At 54.3% G+C, this 22,901-nt stretch overlaps 1 protein-coding gene across 2 annotated transcripts in view; it reads right to left on the reverse strand.

Annotated features, from left to right (window-relative positions):
• ADAMTS2 (ADAM metallopeptidase with thrombospondin type 1 motif 2) overlaps positions 1–22,901 on the reverse strand; it is a 230,117-nt gene that overhangs the window by 53,310 nt on the left and 153,906 nt on the right. For both annotated transcript variants that reach the window (XM_025388450.1, XM_025388451.1), the window contains exon 5: positions 17,410–17,493. In XM_025388450.1, the coding sequence (XP_025244235.1) occupies positions 17,410–17,493 (84 nt within the window). The remainder of the gene's footprint in view (positions 1–17,409; positions 17,494–22,901) is intronic.

Below are 22,901 nucleotides of genomic sequence, written 5' to 3' on the forward strand. Positions count from 1 at the left end.
TGGTTCAGTGAGGAAGGCGTGGGGATAGAAGGGGACAGTGTGGCACTGAGATGCATGCAGGTGTGGCTGGTGCTGTGTCAGGAGGGTCAGGACCTGCGGCAGGAGCTAAGAGGCATCAGGGCTGCAGGATGGGAACAAGGAGGCAGAGACGGCACCAGTCTCTGGCTTTGGGGATTGGTAGCAAGGCAGAAGCGGAGGCCCGGGAAGGGGACGATAAGCTCCAGGGGAAAAGCATGGGGTCCGCAGTGCCTGGAACACAGTCACGGCAATGTCTTTCCTGGCCAGCTTGCTCGTGGGGAAGAGCTGGGCAGTTTTGCTTTGGGAGCTCTCCCACTTCTGGGGGTGCAGCCCTTGTGGGTGATCAGTCCCAAGCGTTAGTGGGGGCCCACGTTAGGCCTCATGGAGCACAGGTTCGAAACGACTGAAAACTGGCTGAAGTGGGTTTGCCTGGAGGCAGCACCCAAAGCAACCATCCGCAAATTCCTGCTCATGCACCCCAGAGCCCCCTTCCCTCCACCCGCTCCCCCCACTCCATGAGAGCTACGGGCAGCCTTGGGTTCTGCATGCCTCTAAGGACTCCTCACAGAAAGAAACTGATGTCCAGGCAGAGACATCGGGGCAGCTGGACAGGTCTGCAGCCCAGGAGGGAAGTCTGGGCTGGCCGTGGACAGGGCAAGGCCCTCGCTGCGGAAGAAGTCAGAACCCAGGGGGAAGAGCCAAGCTCAGGTCTCTCTGCTGAGATCTCCAGCAAAGGATACTAGCCTGACACGCAGGGAGCTCCCCCGTGGGTCACTTGGGCTCCAGCGGGACCACCTGCTGGGATGCGACCTCCTTTGCTCCTCTGCCACCTGGCCTGCATGCAGGAGGCCAGATGGGTCCCTGCTGCCTGGGGCACCCCAGCCCCCACCATCCTGCACCCTTGCTTGTATCGAGCATGGGAACTGTGCTTCCCCTGAGCGAGGAGGAGGAAACACACATTTCTCATGTATGGATCTCCTCCAGAACTGAGGGAGGCTGCGTTGCTTGTTTCAACTGAGGATTCTTTCACCAGCTCACTGCGGTCATCTGCGTCCCTCCCAGTCCTGAATGCACCTGACTTTCAGCTGCCTGCTTGGCTCTGCGTGGCTCCTCTAAGAAAGTCTGTCTGTGTGACTCCACCTGTTCCCAGCTGTGCTGACGTGGGGACCAGGAGTGAGCCCCTCGGGCCATGGTGCTCCTGGGGAGTAGCGGCCCGGGCTCTGCAAGGGGGTGGCCACAGGACCAGCCAGGGGCTTTATAGGGCAGCCAGTCCTCTCCCCGGGCAGCCGCGGGCACCCACCCTCCAGAGCAGGGGGCGGCAGATGGTGCTGTATGATTGTGGATGGACATTTCTAGACCCTGGGGCTGCATGGTAGCTGCAGGATCCACCTCGTGAGTGAGGCAGGGCCTCTGAGGGCACACGCTTCCTAGCGGCAGCGGCTCCCAGAACTCCCAGCTCCAGCCTGGGGGCCCCAGAAGAGCCAGGCCAGAGCAGCCTGCAGTCAAGCTGTGGATGGAGTCCAGGGGCCCACCCAGCCCAGGATGCAGGAGGAGGCCTGTGTGGGCTGACCGTAGCTCAGAGCATGGGAACAGAAGAGCTTCCTAGGAGGCTGATCGGACCCTCCACAGGGGCCCCAGGACAGTGGTCATCCCTCATGGAGGGCTCTGCCACCTGTTTGAATGTGACATCGACCGCTGCAGACATGGGCTCCCAAGTGGGCTCCACTGCCCGAGTGCTTTGGGGCCCCGGCCCAGGCTGGCTCTTCCCATGTGCAGGGTCCTCCTTGGCCATCATGAGCGCCCACCTCTATCCACCTGGAGACCCTCCTTGCTATGCTGGTTCACAGAGCTGCCCAGATGCAGGAAGCAGACACTTGTCCAGGCCCCTGGGGTCCTCCCAGAGCAGTGCCAGGAGCCTGGTCCCAAGAAGAATGGTGTTTCCTCCAGGTTCAGCCTGTTTGGCTCCCCTGGCCTGGGCTGGAAGGGGTCTGAGGACGTGCATGAAAGGCTCAGTGATCCCACCATGAGGTGGAGAGGGCAGAGCTGAGGGACTTAGCGAGGCAAGAGCTTGATGGGCCTCACCTTGGGTCAGAAGGTCACTTTGCTGAACGCTCCCCAGGGCTGTCAGGAGTCTTGGCCAGGGCAAGGATGAGGAAACACTGCGGGTCCCTGAACCTCAGGCCCGGCCTGCAGGAGTCTGGGTAACCCCACGGGCCTCGGGGAACAGCCAGAAGCTTAGGGAGCCTGCAGGCCTTGGGTGGGCAAGTGGGCTGTGTCCAGCTCCAAGCCCCAGCTCCCATCCTGGCCGCGTGACCCTGGCTCTGAGCTGCCTGCCTGGTCCCCTCTCCTGGGTGCAGTCGGTCACCTGCCAGATGGGGCACCTACTGGGGATATGCCTGTTGCTGTCACTGGCCTCTCAGCCACTAAAGCCTAAGCTCCTTGAGGGCTGGGTGGATGCTGGGCACGAGTCTGTGCCGCAGCCTTGGCCCACGCCTGCCCTCAGTAGCCCTGCTCGGAGCAATCTCAGCTTCTGCTCTCCATGCCAGGATGAGGCAGCGAATGTGGCCAGAGGGCCCTGGCTGCTGGGTGCTTAGTGACCAGGAGGGAACACAGGAATGAAGGAACGAACCCAAGCGCCCTGGGAGCCAGGCTGGGCAGGGAGGGCGGGGCCGGCGGTGGGGGTGTTCTCAGAGGCCTGGGGAAGTGAGCCAGAAGGGCTGCCCCGCAGATGCTGACCCCAATAATAAGTTACTGCCCACAAGGAGCGCCCCGCTGGGCTCAGGCTGGGCACACAACATCTCACTTCAACCTTATTTTCCTGCCTTCCGGATGACAAGCCGCGTCTCAGACAACTGAAGGGACTCGCCAAAGCCCCACATAGAGGTGGGGGTGGCAGCCCCCCGCGCGGGGCGCGAGGCAAAGGCCGGGCCCGAGCGGCCACCAGGTGTCGCTGCTGCCGCGAGAACGGGGCCCGGGCCGGGGACGCACCCTGCGCGGACACCGCGGCCGCACCCAGGCTCCCGGAGCCCCGGCGGCCCCGAGACGGCCTCTGGGTTTCACCCTAAATACATCAATTACCACCTGAGCAAAAAGTTCTGTTCCCATCATTGCTCTCCCACATTTCCATTGTTTGCTCTGGAATGAGCTGAATTATTTATGCCCTTCCCTCCTTCAGTCAAGGAGACGTGGGAGGAAGCCGGGATGGGGATGCGCAGCCTGGAGGCCGTCTCCGTTGGAACCGCGCCCGCCCCGCCAGGAGGCTCTGCCTGCTGGGCAAGGCGCGCTCAGCCAGCCCCGCAGGCCGCTACCGGACCAAGGCTCAACCGAGGCCACTGCAGGTGGCAGGTGGGGTCACCTGGGCAGCCCTAGGCCCGGTCTAAATATCTCATCTGCTCTGTTCTTGGCCAGTTACCTTACTTGTCCCCACCTGCAAAATGGGCACAACTGCAGCTCCAAGCTTGGAGCTGGGGGATTCCGCCCAAGACAGTTCAGGCAGGGTGCAGTCAGCACCCACAAGCGTTCCTTGTCCTTGTCTCTGCCGTGCTGATGATACAGATGGAGTATGACACCAGTCCCCGGGGACTGGCCTACCTGCTGGGGCTGGCTCATGTCCCAAGGGGATGTGGCTTCAGCAAAGCTTCTCAACCGTCCCCATCCCAGAGGGGCCCTCCTGCCTCAGACCAGCCTCCCAAACAGGTGCGAGATAGGACAGCAGAGAGGTTGGTTCAGGTGAGCAGAATACATTTCTCAACCTCAGCTCTCCAGACATGTGGGGCCAGATAATTCCTGTTGGGTGGGGCAGGCGCCCTGTGCATGGCAGGATGTTGAGTGCACCCCTGGGCTCTCCTTACCAGAACCCAGTGGAACCCTCCCCCTAGTCGTGACAACCAAAAGTCTCTCCAGACACTGCCAAATGTCCCCTGGGTCAGGGGGAGGGGTGGCCAAGTCATTCTTGGTTGGGAGCATCTGATCCTCAGGGGACCAGGGCAAGGAACCTGAAGCTGGCGTTCCTGACCAGTGGGATCACAGAGTCCATCCCCTCCTCCCAGAGCAGAGTGGCTCCACCAGCCTGTGGCCCTGGGCAGGCCGCTTAACCCCTGGAGCTAGGGTCCTCACTGTCAAACGGGGATGGTTACAGCGACTACTCCATAGGGTTGCTGTGGGGGTGAGGGCAGAAAGTCACGTAAAGGGCTTCAGACGGTGCCTGTCCCAGAAGACGCTCTACAAAGTCCCTTGCATGAACGCCTTTATGATTGTCATCATTCCTGTGGTGTGCTGGGGTTTCACAGACCCCCGTTACGGGGGAAACTAAGGCTCCAGGATGTTACATTGCTCACCAAAGGTCCCACGAGTATGGACAAAGCCAGAATGAATGGCAGGGACAGGGTCCCACCATCCCTGCTCCGTGAGCGCACCTTCTACCGTGCACCCCAGCTGAGTGCAATGTAGACTCCCCAAAGGCTGGAGGTCTCTTGCTCTAGGCACGGCTTACAGATCAAATTTCATCACGACAGGGAACCACAACAAGAGCTGGGGCAGGAGGCGTGCACCTCATTTCTCTGCCAGAACTCCCATATCGTTCCAGCATTTTGTTTCCAGCCATCCTCCCCGAAGCCTGGGAATCTATTCCCAGAGAGAGCCAAGCTGCCAGAACAGGATTCTCAACTCGAGCCTTCCCAGGCATGAGCCGGTGCAGGCCTGGGGGGAGCCAGGAGAGGGGCCTCCTGCTAGAATCTGAATGTTGTGTTCCCCACATTTCAAAGGTTGAAATCTGAGAACCAATGTTCTGGTATTAGGAAGTGTGGCCTTTGAGAGGTCATTAGGTCATGAGGGTGGAGTCTCCATAAATGAGATTAGCGCCCTTACAAAAGAAGACTGAGGGAGCCTGTTCACCCTTCCATCATGTGAGGGCACAGCTAGAAGGTGCCCTCTAGGAGGAATGGGTCCTTATGACACATCAGTTCTGCTGGTGTCCTGCTCTTGGACTTCCCAGCCCCCAGAACAGTGAGTAACACAATTCCATTGGTTGTAAATTACCCAGTCCAAGGTGCTTTTGTTATTGCAGCCCAAACAGAAGACACCTCCCGAGGGCAGTGTCCAGCCCTAGTGCCTCCTAGTTCTCTGGACCCAGGTAGGTCTGGGTCAGGAGGTGGATTGAGGATGACCTGGGTGGGCCATCATGCCTTGCACCCCTATCAGGTTGGGGGTTGGAACCCAGATGCTCAGGAGGACAGGGGACTGTCCCTGGGACGAGGCACGGGGTGTGCTCCCCACCTCACCCCCTGTCCCAGATCCCCAGGGCCCTTGATATATCCTCCCCAGACCTTCACTCCCTAGCCTTCCTGCACCACGGCTGGGCCACTCTACCCTACAGGTGGGTGGGTGGGCACACCAAGCCCCCGCCCTCAGCACCTCTCTTCTCTTGCTTTCCACTAGGAGACTCACATGCAAAATTTCTCAGACCTTTCACCTCCAATGCTGAAAAATTCCAACAAGCGTTCCACACTTTGTCTTGACCTGGTTTTTTGTAACAAGACACTTTATGTCCTTCTCTGATGGTCCCCAAGTCTCTGATTTCCATTTGCTTTGATTTTCATCATCCTAGGAAATATTTAAAATGAGAACAGTTGAGTAGCTTTGGTACCTTCTCAAAAAATCAATTGAAAAGCCAGTTGCTATGCAACCTCAAGTGTTGCCGACGCTCTGCCCCCTGGCTGGTGGCATATTGTATAAAATAAGATCATCTCTTTTCTTCTGCTTTTTTTTTTTTTTTTTAAGAAATGGAGAAAAATGTTGTTTTAGGAAAAACTTGAGATAACTCAGAGGCTTCTCATAAGCTAGAAGACAAACAACATGTCACTCAAACAAGTGCTACCAATTTTATCCCCACTGGAGCCTGGTGAGGCCGGGGGGACAGGCAATGGGGGAGCGGCAGGCAATGGGGGAGCGGCAGGTGATGGGGGAGCGGCAGGCGGGGAGCTGGTCTATTTCTGTCACAATTTGGGATGAATAAGAGGAACTGAATGCCTGGGCCACTTTCTGCTCAAGTCTGGGTCACAGTCTCACAGCCCCCAGAGTCTGCCTCCACCGTGGTGGGGACAGCTCAGCCCCCTCCTGATGCCTTGGTTCTGCCATGCTAAAATTCTTCCAGAGATGGGGGCCTTGTTCCTTGACAGGAAGCCTGTGGTTCCTTGAAGAGCAGCTCATCAGAATTCATCCTCACCATGTGCCAAACTTTGTCCCCAGAGCCCCATCGAGCAGCCCTGGCTGTGCATCTCTGTGAGCAAGCAGAGCCTGTTTCCTTGGACGCAGGAGCTGGGCCTTTTGCCCCCCAGCTCTTGGCTAGGAAGTCCCCATCCTGGCCGCTCCATCCATGGTCCCCTATTGCCTGCCACCCTGCTTTATGCCTTGCCAGTGCCCACTACTCCGTTGCTGTCTTGTCTGCTGCTCTACTGCCCGGACACAGGGCTCCTCTTCCCTCCTCGTTCATGTACCTTCCTGGGATTCAACAGCAGCTGCTCAGGAGGCCAGAGGCTCTGGGCTGGCCGGATGCTTTGGGGGCAGCAAGATACATCTCCCGCATCCACCCCATACCTCACAGACCTGAAAACAGGGCCTCCCCCAGTGCTATGCAAAGTGAAGGCTGTGCCTGGTGGACACAAACTGTTCCAGTCCACACGGAGATAAGTACAGAAACTAGAAACTTTCATAGCAATTGGATGGGTTGAGTTTATGTCCACAGAATTTAATAATAAAAACCCAGAGCTAGAGTTTCTGGATACTTCGGTTTGGGTCACATCTGCTTTTCTCAATAATTCACTTACAGTGTATGGTACGGAAGTATTGGTCTGTGATGGGTTTGAAATAGGAAAAAGAAAACAGCCAGGTCTCTGGCATTGAGGTGCACTGTGTGCTGCTGCTCCCCAGGATGGCCTCTCCCCTGGCCACCTGGGGACGGCAGATGGATCCTCTTGTCCCACAGATGCTGCTCCCAAGCCCTGTGGCCCACGGCGCATTCACTGAGTCAGCCGGGGCCCATGACCAGCACCCGTTTTCCTGGTCGCTGTGCCCTCTACCCCAAGCCTTCAGCCCAGCCCCAGCAGCGCCACCTCCTCTACTCTGCTATTTCCTGCACTTTTGCAGTGGGTCCAACCCAAAGCAATGAGGATTCACAACCTTGGCTCACTTCCCCTCTCACAGCCCGGAACCCTCCAAAGGAGAGCACAGCAGCGGGCAGGCCCCGGCTGTTCTGGCAGTCCACACTCATCTGACCAACCGGTGGCTCCTGAGATCCCCGGGACACAGCAGACCCCATGGGAGCTGGCGTCCCCTACCCCCATCACTGCCTCCTAGGCTGGATTTAGGAGGTTTCTAGGAGGCAGGTGGGATAGGGCCAGGCAGAAAAAGGTGGGCAGAGTATGCGGTGGGCTTTGCTGAGCGCCACTCTGGGCAGGCATGAGTTAGGAGCAGAAAAAAAAGGCCCAGAATGCTAGAATGTTCCAGAACACTCCAGGAGGCCAGTCGTCCCTTAATCCCCAGGGTCTGACAGAGGGACGGGCTGTGGGTTGTCCTCCAAGTTAGGCTGAGGGTCCTGGAGACAGGCACTGGGGTGGCCTGGGCCCCACACCCCTCATAACTCAGCACTGCCTCTCTCCTGCCTCCTTAGCTGCTGGTCCACTGAGCCCTTGGGGCCGGGGGTGAGCAGGCTCCATCTGGAGTTAGCTCTGGAAGCATGCGTCCACCTTCCAGTTCTGTCTTCCAATCCCTCACTGCCATCCGTTCTCAAGCCCCTTCCCAGGAGGAGGCGGAAGCAAGGCCAGCCTTGGTTCACCTATGTCCTCTCTGTTCTCTTTGTACCTGGTGTCACAGAAGTTGCCCAGTGCCCCCCATGGGCTTGAGCTGACCTGCTTTGCTGGCTGTGGATCTCAGCACCCCCAGGGCCTGCACATGTCCCCATGTTGTCCCTGGGAAGAGCAGGCTGCACCTGACAACCAGTCTCCTGCCCACTGCCCCATTCCCGACTCTGCCACCAGGGAAAGAGGGGCACCAGCACGGCCCCAGCAAAGTAGAGCCTCTGCGGGCACAGCGCATGAGGGGCAGGGGCCAGGGAGGCCCTGGCCAGGAGGGCAGTGCCTGCTAACTCAGGGGCATGGGCTTCCCATGCAGGGGTGACCACGTACCTGTGGCAGCCTGCGTCCTCACTCCAAGATTTCTCATTTCCTTCAGGTGGACCCGCTGTAGGTGGGTCCCCTGCCCCAGCCACAGGAAACGTAAGATAGTGCCCATAGGTGGAACACAGAAACCTCATTAATCCTCCCCAGCCCACTGCAGAGATGAGGTGCCAAGGGAAAGCATGAATTCTCTTTGATGTCTTCATTCAAATCAGAAATAAAGGACTGAGCGTGACAGAGCCCTGTGGCGTGCCATCGGAGACCTTTCTCCAGAGTGCTGAATTCAGTTAAACGGCATCATTTGGATCCTACCATTTTTAAATGATTTTTAAAAAATCATTTAAAAAATTTAAATTTCATAAATTTAAAATGCACTGTTTTGTTTATAAAAGAAACATGTTGGGCCAGGCTCAGTTGCTCACACCTGTAATCCTAGTGCTATGGGAGACAGAGGCAGGAGAATCATTTGAGACCGGGAGTTCAAGACCAGCCTGGGCAACATAGTGAGACCCTGTCTCTACCGAAAAAAAAAAAAAATTAATCGAGTATGGGGATGTGTGCCTGCAGTCCAAGCTACTTGGGAGGCTGAGATGAGAGGATCCCTTGAACCCAGGAGACAGAGGCTGTGGTGAGTTATGATTGCACAATCCACTGTAGCCTGGGCAACAGAGCTAGAGCCCATCTCTTAAAATAATAATAATAATAATAACAACAACCATGCTCATCGTGTTGAATTTAAAAAATTCAGTAAAGTACAAAGAAGAAAATGAAAATTAATTGGCCTACTGCCCAGAGACAAATCCCATTCACATCTGATGTGTTCCTTCCAGTCTTTTCTGTAAATATGTTTGTACACCAAATTGAGATCATACGGAAAACCGATATCCTGCTTTTCAAACAATCAACAAACGACTTTAGACTGTAACCATTTCCCGATGCCATTAAACATGCTTTGAGAATGCCATTCTGTGGTAGCCTAATATTCTACCACACAGGTTTATCATTACTTAACTAGACCACTATTATTGGACAATACAGGTTGTTTGCTGCTGTTTACATGAAAGATGATGCCATGACCCTTGTCTTGTTCCTAAAACTTGGTCCACAGCTGGGATCACTGCTTTGGAATAGAATTGTAGAAATGAATGTCTGGGGTCATAGAAATTAATGTTTGGGGGCAAACATCAAGAACATTTTAAAGGCCGAGCACGGTGGTTTGTGCCTGTAATCCCGGCACTTTGGGAGGCTGAGGCGGGCAGATCACCTGAGGTCACGAGTTTGAGATCACCCTGGTCAACCTGGTGAAACCCCGTCTGTACTAAAAATACAAAAAATTAGCTGAGTGTGGTGGCAGGCACCTGTAATCCCAGCTACTTAGGAGGCTGAGGCAGGAGAATCGCTTGAACCTGGGAGGTGGAGGTTGCAGTGAGCTGTGATTGCACCACTGTACTCCAGCCTGGGCAACAGAGCAAGACTGCATTTCAAAAAAAAATAAATAAATAAAAAGAACATTTTTAAGGGCAGTGATAAATAGCGCTACATTTCCGTGGAATATTTGTACTCATACCGAAAGAGTGTGCACGCTTCATTCACCCAGCCGTAAATCTCTCTTCATCCTGACAGAGTTGGTGCTTTATAAATGGTGAATTATTTCTTTCTTTAACAGTAAAGTTAGATACTTTTCCATATGGGTTTTCTCTTAGCTACTTGGATTTTTTTCTTTGTTTCCTTCCGTTGCCAATTTTGTTTCCCTATGATTTAGAGGAAGTCTTTATAGATTAAGACACATTTGTCACATTGCAAATGTTTTTCCTGCTTGTCATTTGCCTTTTCATTGTGTTTTTTGACAGAAGTTTTGTATTACACTTATTCGAATATATCTATATTCCCCCTTACAATTCCTTCAATTGGACTTATGCTTAGAAAGCTCTTGACAACCAATATTTTCTTCTTGATTTGTGTGATTTAAATAGTTGAATGTTGTACTGGCTTCTAGTTGGCATATGATAATTTAATTTCCTATTTATTAAATTTATGTTATATTTATTCATAACGCAATAAGCATCCTGTGTTTATCACGTTAGGTTATTTGTAAGAGGGGTATTTTCAACTATTTTATTCAACTGAACTGTCTGTGAGAGTTTATGCAAATACGGCCCTATTTTAATTACCTTCACTTCACAAGATGTTTGGAGGAAGTCTCTTGCTTGCTTGGGCTCCACTCCTGTCTCAGCCATTCCTGACCGTTCGTGCTCCTAGATGGCACTTAGAGTCACTTCCTAACACTTCCAGCTATGAATCTGGGAAAGGTCAACCTCTCGATTACACCCAGCTTCCCATGAAGACGGCATTTATGTCTTCATTTATGATCACTTTCTTCCTATCATTAATCACATACAACTTCCTTCCAATGGGTCCTTCGTCTGTCTTGTCAGGACTATTCCAGGTATTGTACATTTTTGGTTACTACCATAATGGAAATTTTCTCTCCCTGTTTTCCCTACTACCAAGGCTTTTTTTTTTTTTTTTTCAGTTCACACAGAAGCTATTGACTTTTTAAACAGTGGTCTTATATTTGGCCACATCACCAAACTCCTCTCCCAACTCGACAGGTTGCCCCACGGATTCTTTTAGGTTTTCCCGACACATGATGAACAGCAAACAATGAGAATTTGTCTCTGCTCTTTTCCAATATTAGCTTCATGTCACATAAAACTATGTAGGATTTTCAGAACCACAGTGACTAGTTTATGGGTCTTTTGTTGTTGTTTCCAAGACTCTCTCCAGGGCAGTGCTCCCGGAAGCAGGTTCGGTAGGCTGTGGATTTGGCAAGGAAGAAGCTTCCGTGGAGAAAGTGTTCAGAGACCACCTGGACTGCTCTGGCTCTCGGGGGTGCACCGTGCACACGTCCACAGGAAAGTCTACGGGAAATTTCACCCCCAGGCATGCCCATCTGCCTTTGTTTTACCAGCACTTTCCAGACTTCTTTGACCTTGGGAACCCTCTATAGTCCTCTGTAACATCTACTCATATCCTAAGAATTCGCTGTGCAGAACACTTTTAGGGAACTGTGCTGCTTTTTCCACCTTTAAATACAATCTTGGTTGTCCTGTTGCCCTCTGTTACTAGTTTTCTGGATTTTTTTAAAAGGAGGAGTGCCCTGTGAGGGGCTATGGGGCCGTCATGCCCTTGCCCTGCTGAAGCCTTCAACACGGGAGCCCTGGGGCCTCTCTCCCAGGCACCCCCCCAGGCAGCAAGTTCCTCATGCCTGCAGTTGCTTCTGCTACCCCCAGCTCCAGACCTCCGCAGGGCTCCAGACCCACACCCACCTCTTCTTGGCCTCCTTCGCTGGGATGGCACCAGGCACCTCTAACAACATCTCAGCTGACCTCTTCAGCTTCCCTCCTGTGCTCCCCGATCTCAGGGGTTGATACCATCATCTACCCCGCTGAGTGTCTCTCCACCTTCACCCACTTAGTGCCACATCCTCTCGAAGTGACCTCCTCTGTCCTCCTGTCTGTATCCCTGCACCCAGGCATGGTCCCAGTCCAGCTGCCATCATCCCCCATTTGATGGCAGTGACTGTCTCCTAAGTCACTGCTTCTACCTGCCACTTCTGCACACAGGAGCCAGCGATCTTTTTTTTTTTTTTTTTGAGACGGAGTCTCGCTCACTGCAAGCTCCCCTGCCCGGGTTCACGCCATTCTCCTGGCTCAGTCTCCCGAGTAGCTGGGACTACAGGTGCCCGCCACCATGCCCGGCTAATTTTTTTGTATTTTTAGTAAAGAAGGGGTTTCACCACGTTAGTCAGGATGGTCTCCATCTCCTGACCTTGTGATCTGCCTGCCTCGGCCTCCCAAAGTGCTGGGATTACAGGCGTGAGCCACCACACCTGGCCAACAGGAGCCGGTGATATTCTCAGAAGTGCACATGGGATCGTGTCACTCTACTTAAAGCTGCCCTCATGGGCAAGCCAGACCCCTTGGCAGGCGATGCAGATCTGCTCTGCTTCTTGCGATCTGCTCCTTCCGGCGTCTTTGGCATTGGGTCTGCTCTTCCTGTCCCTGTGCTCCTCCCTCTGGGTTCAGGTGCCCTCCCTCCCCTCCCAGCCTGTGAGCTCAGAGCATCTCTGTGCTGGTCACTTCACTGGACCATCTTCAGGTCGGGGTGGAACGGTCACTTCCTCCTGTTGCTTTTCCTGACCTTGTAAGGAAAGATGCCTGCCCCGCATCTCCTCCATCCAGCCCTGAGCCCTGGTACAACTGTTTCCTTGTCTAGATCGCCCTTCTGGAAGCGGTCCCCTGAGGACAGGGACCCTGCCAGGGAATATTCCCAGCACAGCACTTCCCACACATAAGCCCTTCACACAGTATTTGTTAGAGGATGAGTTTTGTCATTTGGGAACTGATGTGATGAACTGTATGAATAGATTTCCTGATATTAAACAATCTCCACATTCCTAGGATAAGCCCTAGTTGGTCATGGTGGAAGCTTCTCTTTATGCATTATTCAATTAAACTCTTAATGCCTTGGCATTTTTACTTCTATTTTTAGAAGTGAGACAGGTCTGTACTTTGTCCTGACGGGCTACCTCTGGCATCTGGGTGTAAGGGTCCCATTGACTACGAAAGATACATTGGGTAGATTTCAGAATACATGAGTTTACGGAGTATTGCATTAGTCTTGCTTGATAATGAGTATGCAAATGAGTATGAATGCACTGGAAAAACTTTGGAAAAGGTGAAGAACCTGAGTTCCCTCCATGGTTATGGGACTTATGATGTATTCTCCATTTTTTTGGAGTCAGCTTTGAAATATTCACATCTCCCCAGGAAATCCTCAATTTCCCCAGGATCTCCACGTCCCTGGCACAGAGATCCTCAAATTCTCACCTTCAGGGTCTGACTCTGTTCTGCAGCTGTTCTGACTGTGGCCACATACTCCTCCTACCTACCTGACTGTGGCCACATACTCCTCCTACCTACCTGACTGTGGTCACATACTCTACTCCTCCTACCTACCTGACTGTGGTCACATACTCCTCCTACCTACCCGACTGCAGCCACATACTCCTCCTACCTACCCGACTGTGGCCACATACTCCTCCTACCTACCTGACTGTGGCCACATACTCCTCCTACCTACCCGACTGTGGCCACATACTCTACTCCTCCTACCTACCCGACTGTGGCCACATACTCCTCCTACCTACCCGACTGTGGCCACATACTCTACTCCTCCTACCTACCCGACTGTGGCCACATACTCCTCCTACCTACCCGACTGTGGCCACATACTCTACTCCTCCTACCTACCCGACTGTGGCCACATACTCCTCCTACCTACCCGACTGTGGCCACATACTCTACTCCTCCTACCTACCCGACTGTGGCCACATACTCCTCCTACCTACCCGACTGTGGCCACATACTCTACTCCTCCTACCTACCCGACTGTGGCCACATACTCCTCCTACCTACCCGACTGTGGCCACATACTCTACTCCTCCTACCTACCCGACTGTGGCCACATACTCCTCCTACCTACCCGACTGCGGTCACATACTCCTCCTACCTACCCGACTGCAGCCACATACTCCTCCTACCTACCCGACTGCGGTCACATACTCCTCCTACCTACCTGACTGCGGTCACATACTCCCTCTACCTACCTGACTGTGGCCACATACTCCTCCTACCTACCCGACTGCGGTCACATACTCCTCCTACCTACCCGACTGCGGTCACATACTCCCTCTACCTACCTGACTGTGGCCACATACTCCTTCTACCTACCTGAGGCAGTTAAGGAAAAAAAAGGAAAAGAAAAAGAAACGGCTTAGGACCGGGACAATGTAGCATAGAGCCCGCTAAGGAATAGTTAATAAAGGAGGCTTTATTCCATGAAGTACTCAAGACTGGGAAGGAGCAGACACTTTGGAGGCCAAATAAGACCCAAAGCTTTGCCAGCACTGGTACGCGATTAACCCTAGCCGATTACAAAAGTTTTCTTTTTAAACAATATAGGAGCAACCCACGGGGGAAATGCAAGCTGCCACCTGGAACCCAGACCAATCAATGGGATAATCTTTTCTCCCCTTTCTAGCCCCAGGACCAGGAGTTTCCCATTTCTGGAAACTTCCAAAAGAGGATATAACTCTGTCCATCTCTCATGCCAAAGACTTGAGAATTCCTAAAACACCAGAGGATCCTGGCCAGGAAGGGACAGGCGGGAAGGCCGGAACAGAGAACTCCAGTGGAGGCAGGCAGAGAGCCACATGGGATAGTCCAAAGACCCCCCTCCTGTGAAAGGAGAGCTGGAACCAGATTGCTGGGCTGGGGCCCACCCCCAGGCCCTGCATCCGTGTGGTCCAAAGCCCACTGCCACAAACCTGGGATAGAGGGCTCAGCAAGCCTGTCTCTGCCCTCCCAGCCAGCATTCACTGGCAGAGGAGGCCCTGCATATCCCTCCTCCACTGACCACCCCCGGGCCTCCAAAGCGGCCGGCTGCAGAGAGCCTCCCAACAGCTTCCCAGCGGGCAGATGGCCCTGAATGCTTTCCTTTCTGCCAGAAGAAACATCTTGTTGTAGTCACATTACGTGTACTCTTTCTGATTTTTTAGTTTGTGCCTTCTCTCTTTTTTTCTAGATTAAATAGGCCAGAGGGTTGCTTTTTCCAAAGCTCTCTTAGTCCTTGATTCTACGTGTTTCTTCTGTTTTCTAATGTATCTGTTTCTGCTTTTTCTGAATTATTTCCTTATGTTTGCTTTCCTTAGGTTTTTGGTTTTGTTGCTGCTGAAATTCATTCAAATGTATTGAGTTGAAGGCAGGGCTAATGTGTGTCAAACACATCACCCAAGGAAGAAGCTTTTGGAAAATATCTGTGAATTTGCCCCTGAATACAGCTTTAACCACATTCCATAAGACTTGACAGTAGTGCTCTTGTTTTTATTAATGTTCCAAACAGTCTGTAACTGCAATCCTAATATTCTCTTGCCTTGCTCTGTTGCCCAGGCTGGAGTGCAGTGGCGTGATCTCAGCTCACTGCAACCTCTGTCTCCTGGGTTCAAGCAATTCACCCACCCCAGTCTCCCAAGTAGCTGGGACTACAGGCACACGCCACCACACCCAGCTAATTTTTGTATTTTTTTGGTAGAGACAGGGTTTTACCACGTTGGCCAGGCTGGTCTTGAACTCCTGACCTCAAGTGATCTACTCACCTTGGCCTCCCAAAGTGCTAGGATTACAGGTGTGAGTGACCGTGCCCAGTCCCTAGCAGGTTTTTTTTTTTTTTTAAAGTTTTCAAATGAATTTTATTTTTTTAGGTTTATAAATTCTGCTGCCCGCACCCCTAGTTTTAGGCATTTCATCAGAGAACATGGACGAAATCGTTTTTGCGTATAAAATTCACATTTTCTTTATGACCCAAAACACTTCTATAATTTTTAAGTGTTCTACGATTCCTCAGAAAGAAGGTACATCTTTTTTTCTGTAGAGCAAGGGAAACAGTGATATAACCACTAATTTAACTTTACTCATCGTGTCATTCAAAAATTCTATGCCTTATTAGCATCTAATCTGTGAAAGGCTTTGGAAAGGGTATTAGAGACTCTCATAGTTAGGTTTTTACCAATTTCCCCTTTGTTCCAAGGATCTGCTTTGGGATGTTTTGTGTTCTCTTGGGGTGCATGAAGGCCTGTAACTGGCATCCGCCCTGTGGGTGCCTTCGGTCACTGTGCAATGAGGTGCTTGGTGGGTGTAGGGAAGTGGCCCCAAACCTACTTAGTATTCCTGGGATCCCTTCTGCCACCGGAGCCCTTCGTCGTCATTTTTACGTCGTGTGCCTTGTAAGTTGCATGCAGTTTTTTATTTTTTGAGACTGAGATTCTCTTTGAACAGAGTTCAACCTTTATATAATTATCTGATGTGTTTGATCCTATTATGATTTGATTTTCTATGCACAGTCAGACCGCAGGCTTGAATTCAGCTGTCTGAGTGAGAAGCCTGACTCCTCAGGTGCTGGGTGGCCCTGGCCGCTTACCTGGGCATGCCACTAAGTCACATTAAGCCTTGGTGTTCTTATCTGTGAAATGGGCAGAGTCACAGCGTGCACCCTTCCATCTGCCCTGTAGATTAAGGGCATTCATCCGTGCAAAGTGCTTCCCACACGGCTGGTACAGGCACTTTGCAGTCCACACTGGCCGCACCGTGGGGCTCCTCTCTTCCTCTATGTCTGTTTGCACAGCATCCTGTGTTTCCATCCCAGGTCACTGTCCCTGGCGGCTACACACCCATGCCCACTGCCAGGAAAGGGTGTCCCAGGTTTGGCTGCAAAAGGAAATGGGATGGGCAAGAGGGCCCAGCGGGGACAGCAGCTGAGGCCAGAGGAGAGGAGGCCACAGATTTGATACAGGGACAGGAGTCCGAGGGAGGGTCGTGTAAACCACGTGTTTCTGAGGCTTTGACATCCGAGCCTTGCTGACTCTGGAGGGACGGCCCCCGCCACCAGTGGTAAGCAATGCTTAGAGACAGGAAACAACTCATCCACGGGCACATTTTTCGGATACAAACCAACCAATCCAGCGCCCATGTCCCCAGCCACCTCCTTTGTCAGACTTCGCACTCTGAGCCACGGTCCACCTGCCCTTATTACCCAGGGCCAGGTATCAGAAAACTCAGGACCGCTCCACTCCCCAGAGCCCTCCTGGAATTATTCAAACTGGCCGACCTGAAGCCAGCTCACCCTGCTGGAATTATTCAAACTGGCCGACCTGAAGCCAGCTCACCCTGCTGGGATTATTCAAACTGGCCGACCTGAAGCCAGCTCACCCTGTCTCCGCTGGTCCTTCCCGCAGAAACAACATGGACTCAGGCCGCTGTTTCCCCAGCTCCTTCTGCCTCCTGACCAACCCTGGTGCCTCCCTGTGTGACCCCCGCGGCCTGGTATGTCTCTTCCTCTAGGGATGTGGGAGTAACAGACTCTTTTCAGTGAACGATAGTAATGGCCACATTTTTAAAACTAGCGGTGAAAGGGAGCAGGATCTAAGGGTGGCTCATGAGTGTCTTGTTTCTTATCGGAACCTCAGGGGAGGCAGGGAGAGGCAGGGTGGTTCTGGCAAATGCAAACGCTCTCCCAGGAGGCCCATGCCTCCCCCCCCCCCCCCCCGGGCCCCTCACTCTGTGTGGGTGGAGGCAGGCCTGGCTGGCCACAGTGCACTCACCTTCCCATAGCTTAGGAGGATGATCCGCACCAGGACCACATTGATGTGGGCACCCAAGGACTCGTCATGGTAGATTTCATTGACCTGAAAGAAACAGGGAGGCGTCAGCGGGAACCACAGGTCCTAGGACTGGCTCTGGCTCTGCCAATGGGATGACCCCCCAACCGGCTCCCGGGCCTGGGACCCCCACCCACTCCTTCCTCTTCCCATGCTTTCCAGCCAGGCATCACTGTCATCTGGGAGCCACCTTGTGACCCTTCCCTCATTGTCCCCTACCCCCGCCCCTCAAGGCTGCCACCACCGCCTGCTGGGATCACTGCAGCCCTTTCCTGAGCAACCCCACCCACCAGCCCAGGGATTCCTCGCCTGGGGCCTGAACATGGAAGGTGGGCAGGGAAAGCAGCCCTACACTTGCTGTGGCTTCCAACTGAAACACGACCTTCCCTTCAACAGTGAATGTGGGCAACGGGCCCCCGGGGCACAGGCAGGGCTGGGACTGGCCCTGGAAGAAGTCACTCCCCCGGGGCACAGGCGGGGCTGGGACTGGCACTCCAAGCTGTTGCTGGTGGGTGTGGGGGTTACCGACGAGCATCGCTGCTTGGAAATGGGGGCGGTTCTAGGCCCACCACCAGCTATAATGTTTTAACATGTTAATTAAAAGCTCATTATTGCATCCCCAACGTGCTCTCCCTGTTCTGTTTTGATGGCGGGAGCTCCTGTAATCGCCATTCTCTGTACTTATCACAGTGGTTTTTTTTTTTTTTTTTTGAGACGGAGTCTCGCTCTGTGGCCCAGGCTGGAGTGCAGTGGCGCGATCTCGGCTCACTGCAAGCTGTGCCTCCGAGGTTCACGCCATTCTCCTGCCTCAGCCTCCCCAGTAGCTGGGACTACAGGTGCCCGCCACCTCGCCCAGCTAGTTTTTTGTATTTTTTAGTAGAGACGGGGTTTCACCGTGTTAGCCAGGATGGTCTCGATGGCCTGACCTCATGATCCGCCTGCCTTGGCCTCCCAAAGTGCTGGGATTACAGGCGTGAGCCACCACGCCGGGCCCACAGTGGTATTCTTACATGTGTTTCATTCTTCCCATTTAAAACCATTATTCTGAGCAGGTGCCAATGGGCTTCAGCAGATGTCAAAGGGATCCATGGCATGAAAACAGGGGGTGAGCTCCCCTTCCACAGAACACAGCCAGTAAGACCCTCCAGAAACACAGGTCATGTTACCCCGGGCTGGAGGCTGTTAAGGGCTTCCTTCGCACTGAGCCCCCACCCTCCAGCTTCCCACCACACACACCCAGGACCCTCCCTAGCACAGCCCCCTCCCTGTCACCTCCTTTGTTGGTTGACCAAAGCCTACTCCTCCTTGAGGCCAGCTCAGCGGTCACTTCCCCCTGGAAGGCCCCCCTACAGGCCTGATCTGCTCCTCATCAAGCACAAGGTATATTATTCCTGGAGCCCTCTGTGTGCCCTTGTGGGCTGGGCAGCCACCTGCATCCTCCCTGCTTGCACGCCCAGGGCCAGGCTGAGCAGTGCCTGGCAGGTACTCAGGGATACCCGCTGACAGGCTCAAGACATTGGCACCATCAGGAAGTGGAGAAGCAGGAACTGGCCACGCACCCCTCCCCATGTGCAGACCAAGCCCAGGGGCTGCTGACAGGCTCCAGACACTGCCAAGACATACTTCCCGGAGCCTGCTGCCACGTCAGGCCAGCACACACTGCTGCACTCCAATCTGTAGAGCCTCCATCTGAGCAACAGTCATTGCTACCTCGAAACAGTGGGGAGGCACCTCAGGAAACCTGAGGGTTGACAAGGAGAATCACATCATGATGGGTGGGTGGTCAGGCACACAGGGCATGCAAGACAAGGATCCCGGGGCCCTCTGGCATTGGTGCTGGGAACAAAGATGGCACCAATTGTGGGGCAGGGTTCGTAAGCATGCAGGCCCCTGCTAAGGGGACCATCCAGCCCCATTGCAGCTCCTCCCAGCAACTGCTGCCCAGCAAATCTACGTCTGATTGTAAATGGGCTCCCACAAGTCTCCCTTCTCTTTCCTATAGGCAAGGGACGACTCATCAGACCCACAGGAGCTCCGAGCCGTGGGTGTCTGGGGAGGGTGGGTCGGCAACCCCTGTGGGCGCTGAGGGTTATCCTCTAGACCCCCAGGGACCCATCTCGCCCCTGCAGCTGACAAAGTGGAGCTCTGAGGAGAGCACCCAGGTCCCCAGTAAGCCTTGCCATTTGGCCGTCGCCCTCCGTTTCCTCTGTAAAATGAGGATCGCTGCCCCCCATCACAAAGCTGTTGTGGTGATGAAATCTCCAATGGAATGGTGCTTGTGCAAACAATGAAATGGTTTCTTCTTCACTGCTGGTAAACCATCGTGCCCTGCAGCGCCCTGCGAGGTGCTGGGGGTAGGGTACGCACCCCTGAACCACAGAAGTCCTTGCCCAGCTTTGAGGGTCAGACTAGATTTTTTAGTCCATGCTGGCACAGTAGCCTTAAAAGCCAGTTTTTCTTAAGAAAGAAGGGGTTTCTTTAACTGTCCACAGTATCGCTTTCTTTATCACAACAGAGCCTGGCCAGCTTGGCTCACGGAGTCTGACTGTAGAAATGAAGACCTTGACAGAGGGAAGGTTCCACTGCAGCTGACGGGAGCAGAACAGAGGGGAGGGGAGGGGAGGGGAAAGGCCAGGGACGAGGGGCCCGGCTTCTCCTCATCCCCAACCCCAACCTCACAGGTCATACAGAACAGTCCTGACACCTGAGAAGGAAGGAAAAGCGAGAGAGCTTGATCCTGGCTGCTGCCTGGGACCTGAAAGGGGACAAGTTCCTAGCGGTAGGAGTGGCTTCCCGGGCCCGAGTGGAGGCCCAGCCTGCTCAGGCCTGAGAGGGCGGCCCAGGTCCCAGCTGTGCGTGGCAGATGCCAGGGTCCCCTGCACCCCAGGGACACACAGGCAAGACAGCTGGGGACTGGCTTGCGGTTTACCTGGCTCTAGGGGGCACCGCCAGGCTCCACAGCAAGCCCAGAGGACACTGGCCTACAAGAGAGGGAGGCAAGCCTACTCGCAAGGCTGCTGCAGAGAGGACACACCCCTACCGCCCCCACCAGTCCTCTGCCTGCAAATCGGGCTTTTGGGAGGTAATTAGGGGTAGATGAGTTCGTGGGGGTGGGACCCTCATGATAGGGCTAGTGTCCTACAGAAACAGACACCAGAGAGCCTGCGTCCTCTCTCTCTGCCATGGGAGGACCCAGCAAGAAGGTGGCTGTCTGCAAACCAGGAAGAGGGTCCTCACTGGGGAATGACCCAGCTGGCAACACGATCTTGAAATTCTTAGTCCCCAGAACTGTGGGAAATGATTTCCTGTGATGCAAGCCCCTGGGTCTATGGCACTTTGTTATACCAGCCCAAGCGGAATGAGACAAAGGCTTTATGGGGAAGAGACGGAGCCACCTCCCGCAGGCCAGACTGTAGCCTTCCTTCCATCCTGGGGCTGAGTGCCTGCCTGAGATGAGGGCAGTACCAGATATAGGAACAAAAGCAAGTCCCGGCCAGCTGCAGTGGCTCACGCTTGCAATCCCAGCACTTTGTGAGGCCGAAGCAGGTGGATCACCTGAGGTCAGAAGTTCAAGACCAGCCTAGCCAATATGGTGAAACCCTGTCTCTACTAAAAATACAAAATTAGCCAGGCATGGTGGCGGGCGCTTGTAATCCCAGCTGCTCGGGAGGCTGAGGCAGAAAAATCACCTGAATCCAGGAGGTGGAAGTTGCAGTGAGCCGAGATCGCGCCACTGCACTCCAGCCTGAGCGACAGAGCGAGACTGTCTCAAAAAAAAAGAATGAAAGAAAGTTGCATTTTTTCCCCCATGGTTGAGCCTAAGGTGTAAATGCCAACCTTACCATCCACACAGACCCTCAGCATAGCCACGGGTCCCTCACAGGTTCTCAATGGGATTTCTCAAACTGAACTGACCCTGGCCTCTCGTGCAGCCCACCACACCCTGGGACCCAGAATGGCCTGGGCGAGGCTGGCCTGGTCTCTCCTTCCCCACTGGCCTGAGGCTGGCACCCAGCAGACCCAGCAGAGCCACTGTGTCACCATGAATTGTGGCTCTGAGTGGATCAGAACCAGTACAGAGCCAGCCCTCCTGCCAGGAGGCGGAGAGGGACGCTCAGATGCCACAAGACCAGCTCCAGGATCACGGGCCTTGAGGGAAAGGCAGGCAACCAGAGGACATATTAGTAGGAATCTGCCCACTGGGGCCTGGATCCCCCTAAGGATGTGGCATGTCATGAGGCCTGAGAAACAGAACAGGTTAGCTCAGCAAAGCAGGCTGGCGCTCCCGGCAGAGGAGGCAGCCCATGCGAACCTCCCAGGGTTGGAAGCAGCGAGGCACCTTCCAAGCACGGAGGGGATGCGGAAGGGACGCTCCAGCAGAGGAGGTGGGAGGGGAGCACTGAGGCCAGACCACAAGGTCAGGAGGATTTTAAATCCACTCTAAGAGCAATGGGAGAACACGGAGGAAGGATGATGGCAGTGCATTTAAGAAGCTTACACCAGGTGCCTTATGGAAAGTAGATGGAAGGGGTCATGATGTGGGAATGTGGGGTTCAGCTTTGGGGATGAGTGCAGAGAAGGGACAGATGTGAGGGATGATGTGGATTGGAATGGGGGTCATCGGCCCGCCTGAGCAGGTGGAGGCTGGGGCTCTGGGAAGAGCCGGCAGCTCCCACAGGGCGGAGGGAGGAGAGGCGGGGCTGGCCCTCTCCTGGCTCCTGGCCAGGCCCTGCCCCTCAGGACACAGGATCTTCCACTCTCCTAGCACTGCCCCTGGGGCCGAAGGTGGCAGCTGTCATCTCAGGAAGGAATCTCGTGTCCTTCTGGAACATTGGGAAGATCTAATCCTGCTCCCTGATTTGGGACAGGAGGCGACCAACCATTCCAAAAGCCCTGCCGCCGGGCATCGAACTCCCTGGGACAGACCCTCAGGCTCACATTCTGCTTGGAGGTGGGGTCGAGGCGGCTGAGCCCGGGGTATCAGGCTGCTAGACATGGGGCCCTGGCTGGGGAGCCCCACTGTAGGGCTGTCTGCCAGCAGCCAGCTCCCACCTCGTGCGCTGGGTGCCCTGGCCCTGGCCTCTGGAAGCCTCAGATGATTCAGAGATGAACTGGGGTCCCCTGGCTGCTGAGGAGCTAGAGAGGGGTTACCTTCAAATGCTCCCAGCAGGTAGCCAGGAGGAAGGAGGCCGGGCCGCAGCCAAGCCCCCTCGTGAAGGCTCCCTCTGCGTGCCCTCCCTGGCAGCCTTCCACTGTGGTGTGCTCTCCCTGATCTTCTCCCCAGGAAGCCTCTGTCCTTCCTCTCTTCCACACCAGAACAGCACACTGTGCCCCAGCCATCCCTCCTCTCTGCAGGCAGGCCTCAGCGAAGCCGTGGTGGGGCTTGTGATGGCCTCCTGGCTCCTCTGGGCGGCCGCTGGGCCTGGAATCCTGTT

Source organism: Theropithecus gelada, chromosome 6 (assembly GCF_003255815.1).
Source record: "Theropithecus gelada isolate Dixy chromosome 6, Tgel_1.0, whole genome shotgun sequence".
Taxonomy (NCBI): Eukaryota; Metazoa; Chordata; class Mammalia; order Primates; family Cercopithecidae; genus Theropithecus; species Theropithecus gelada.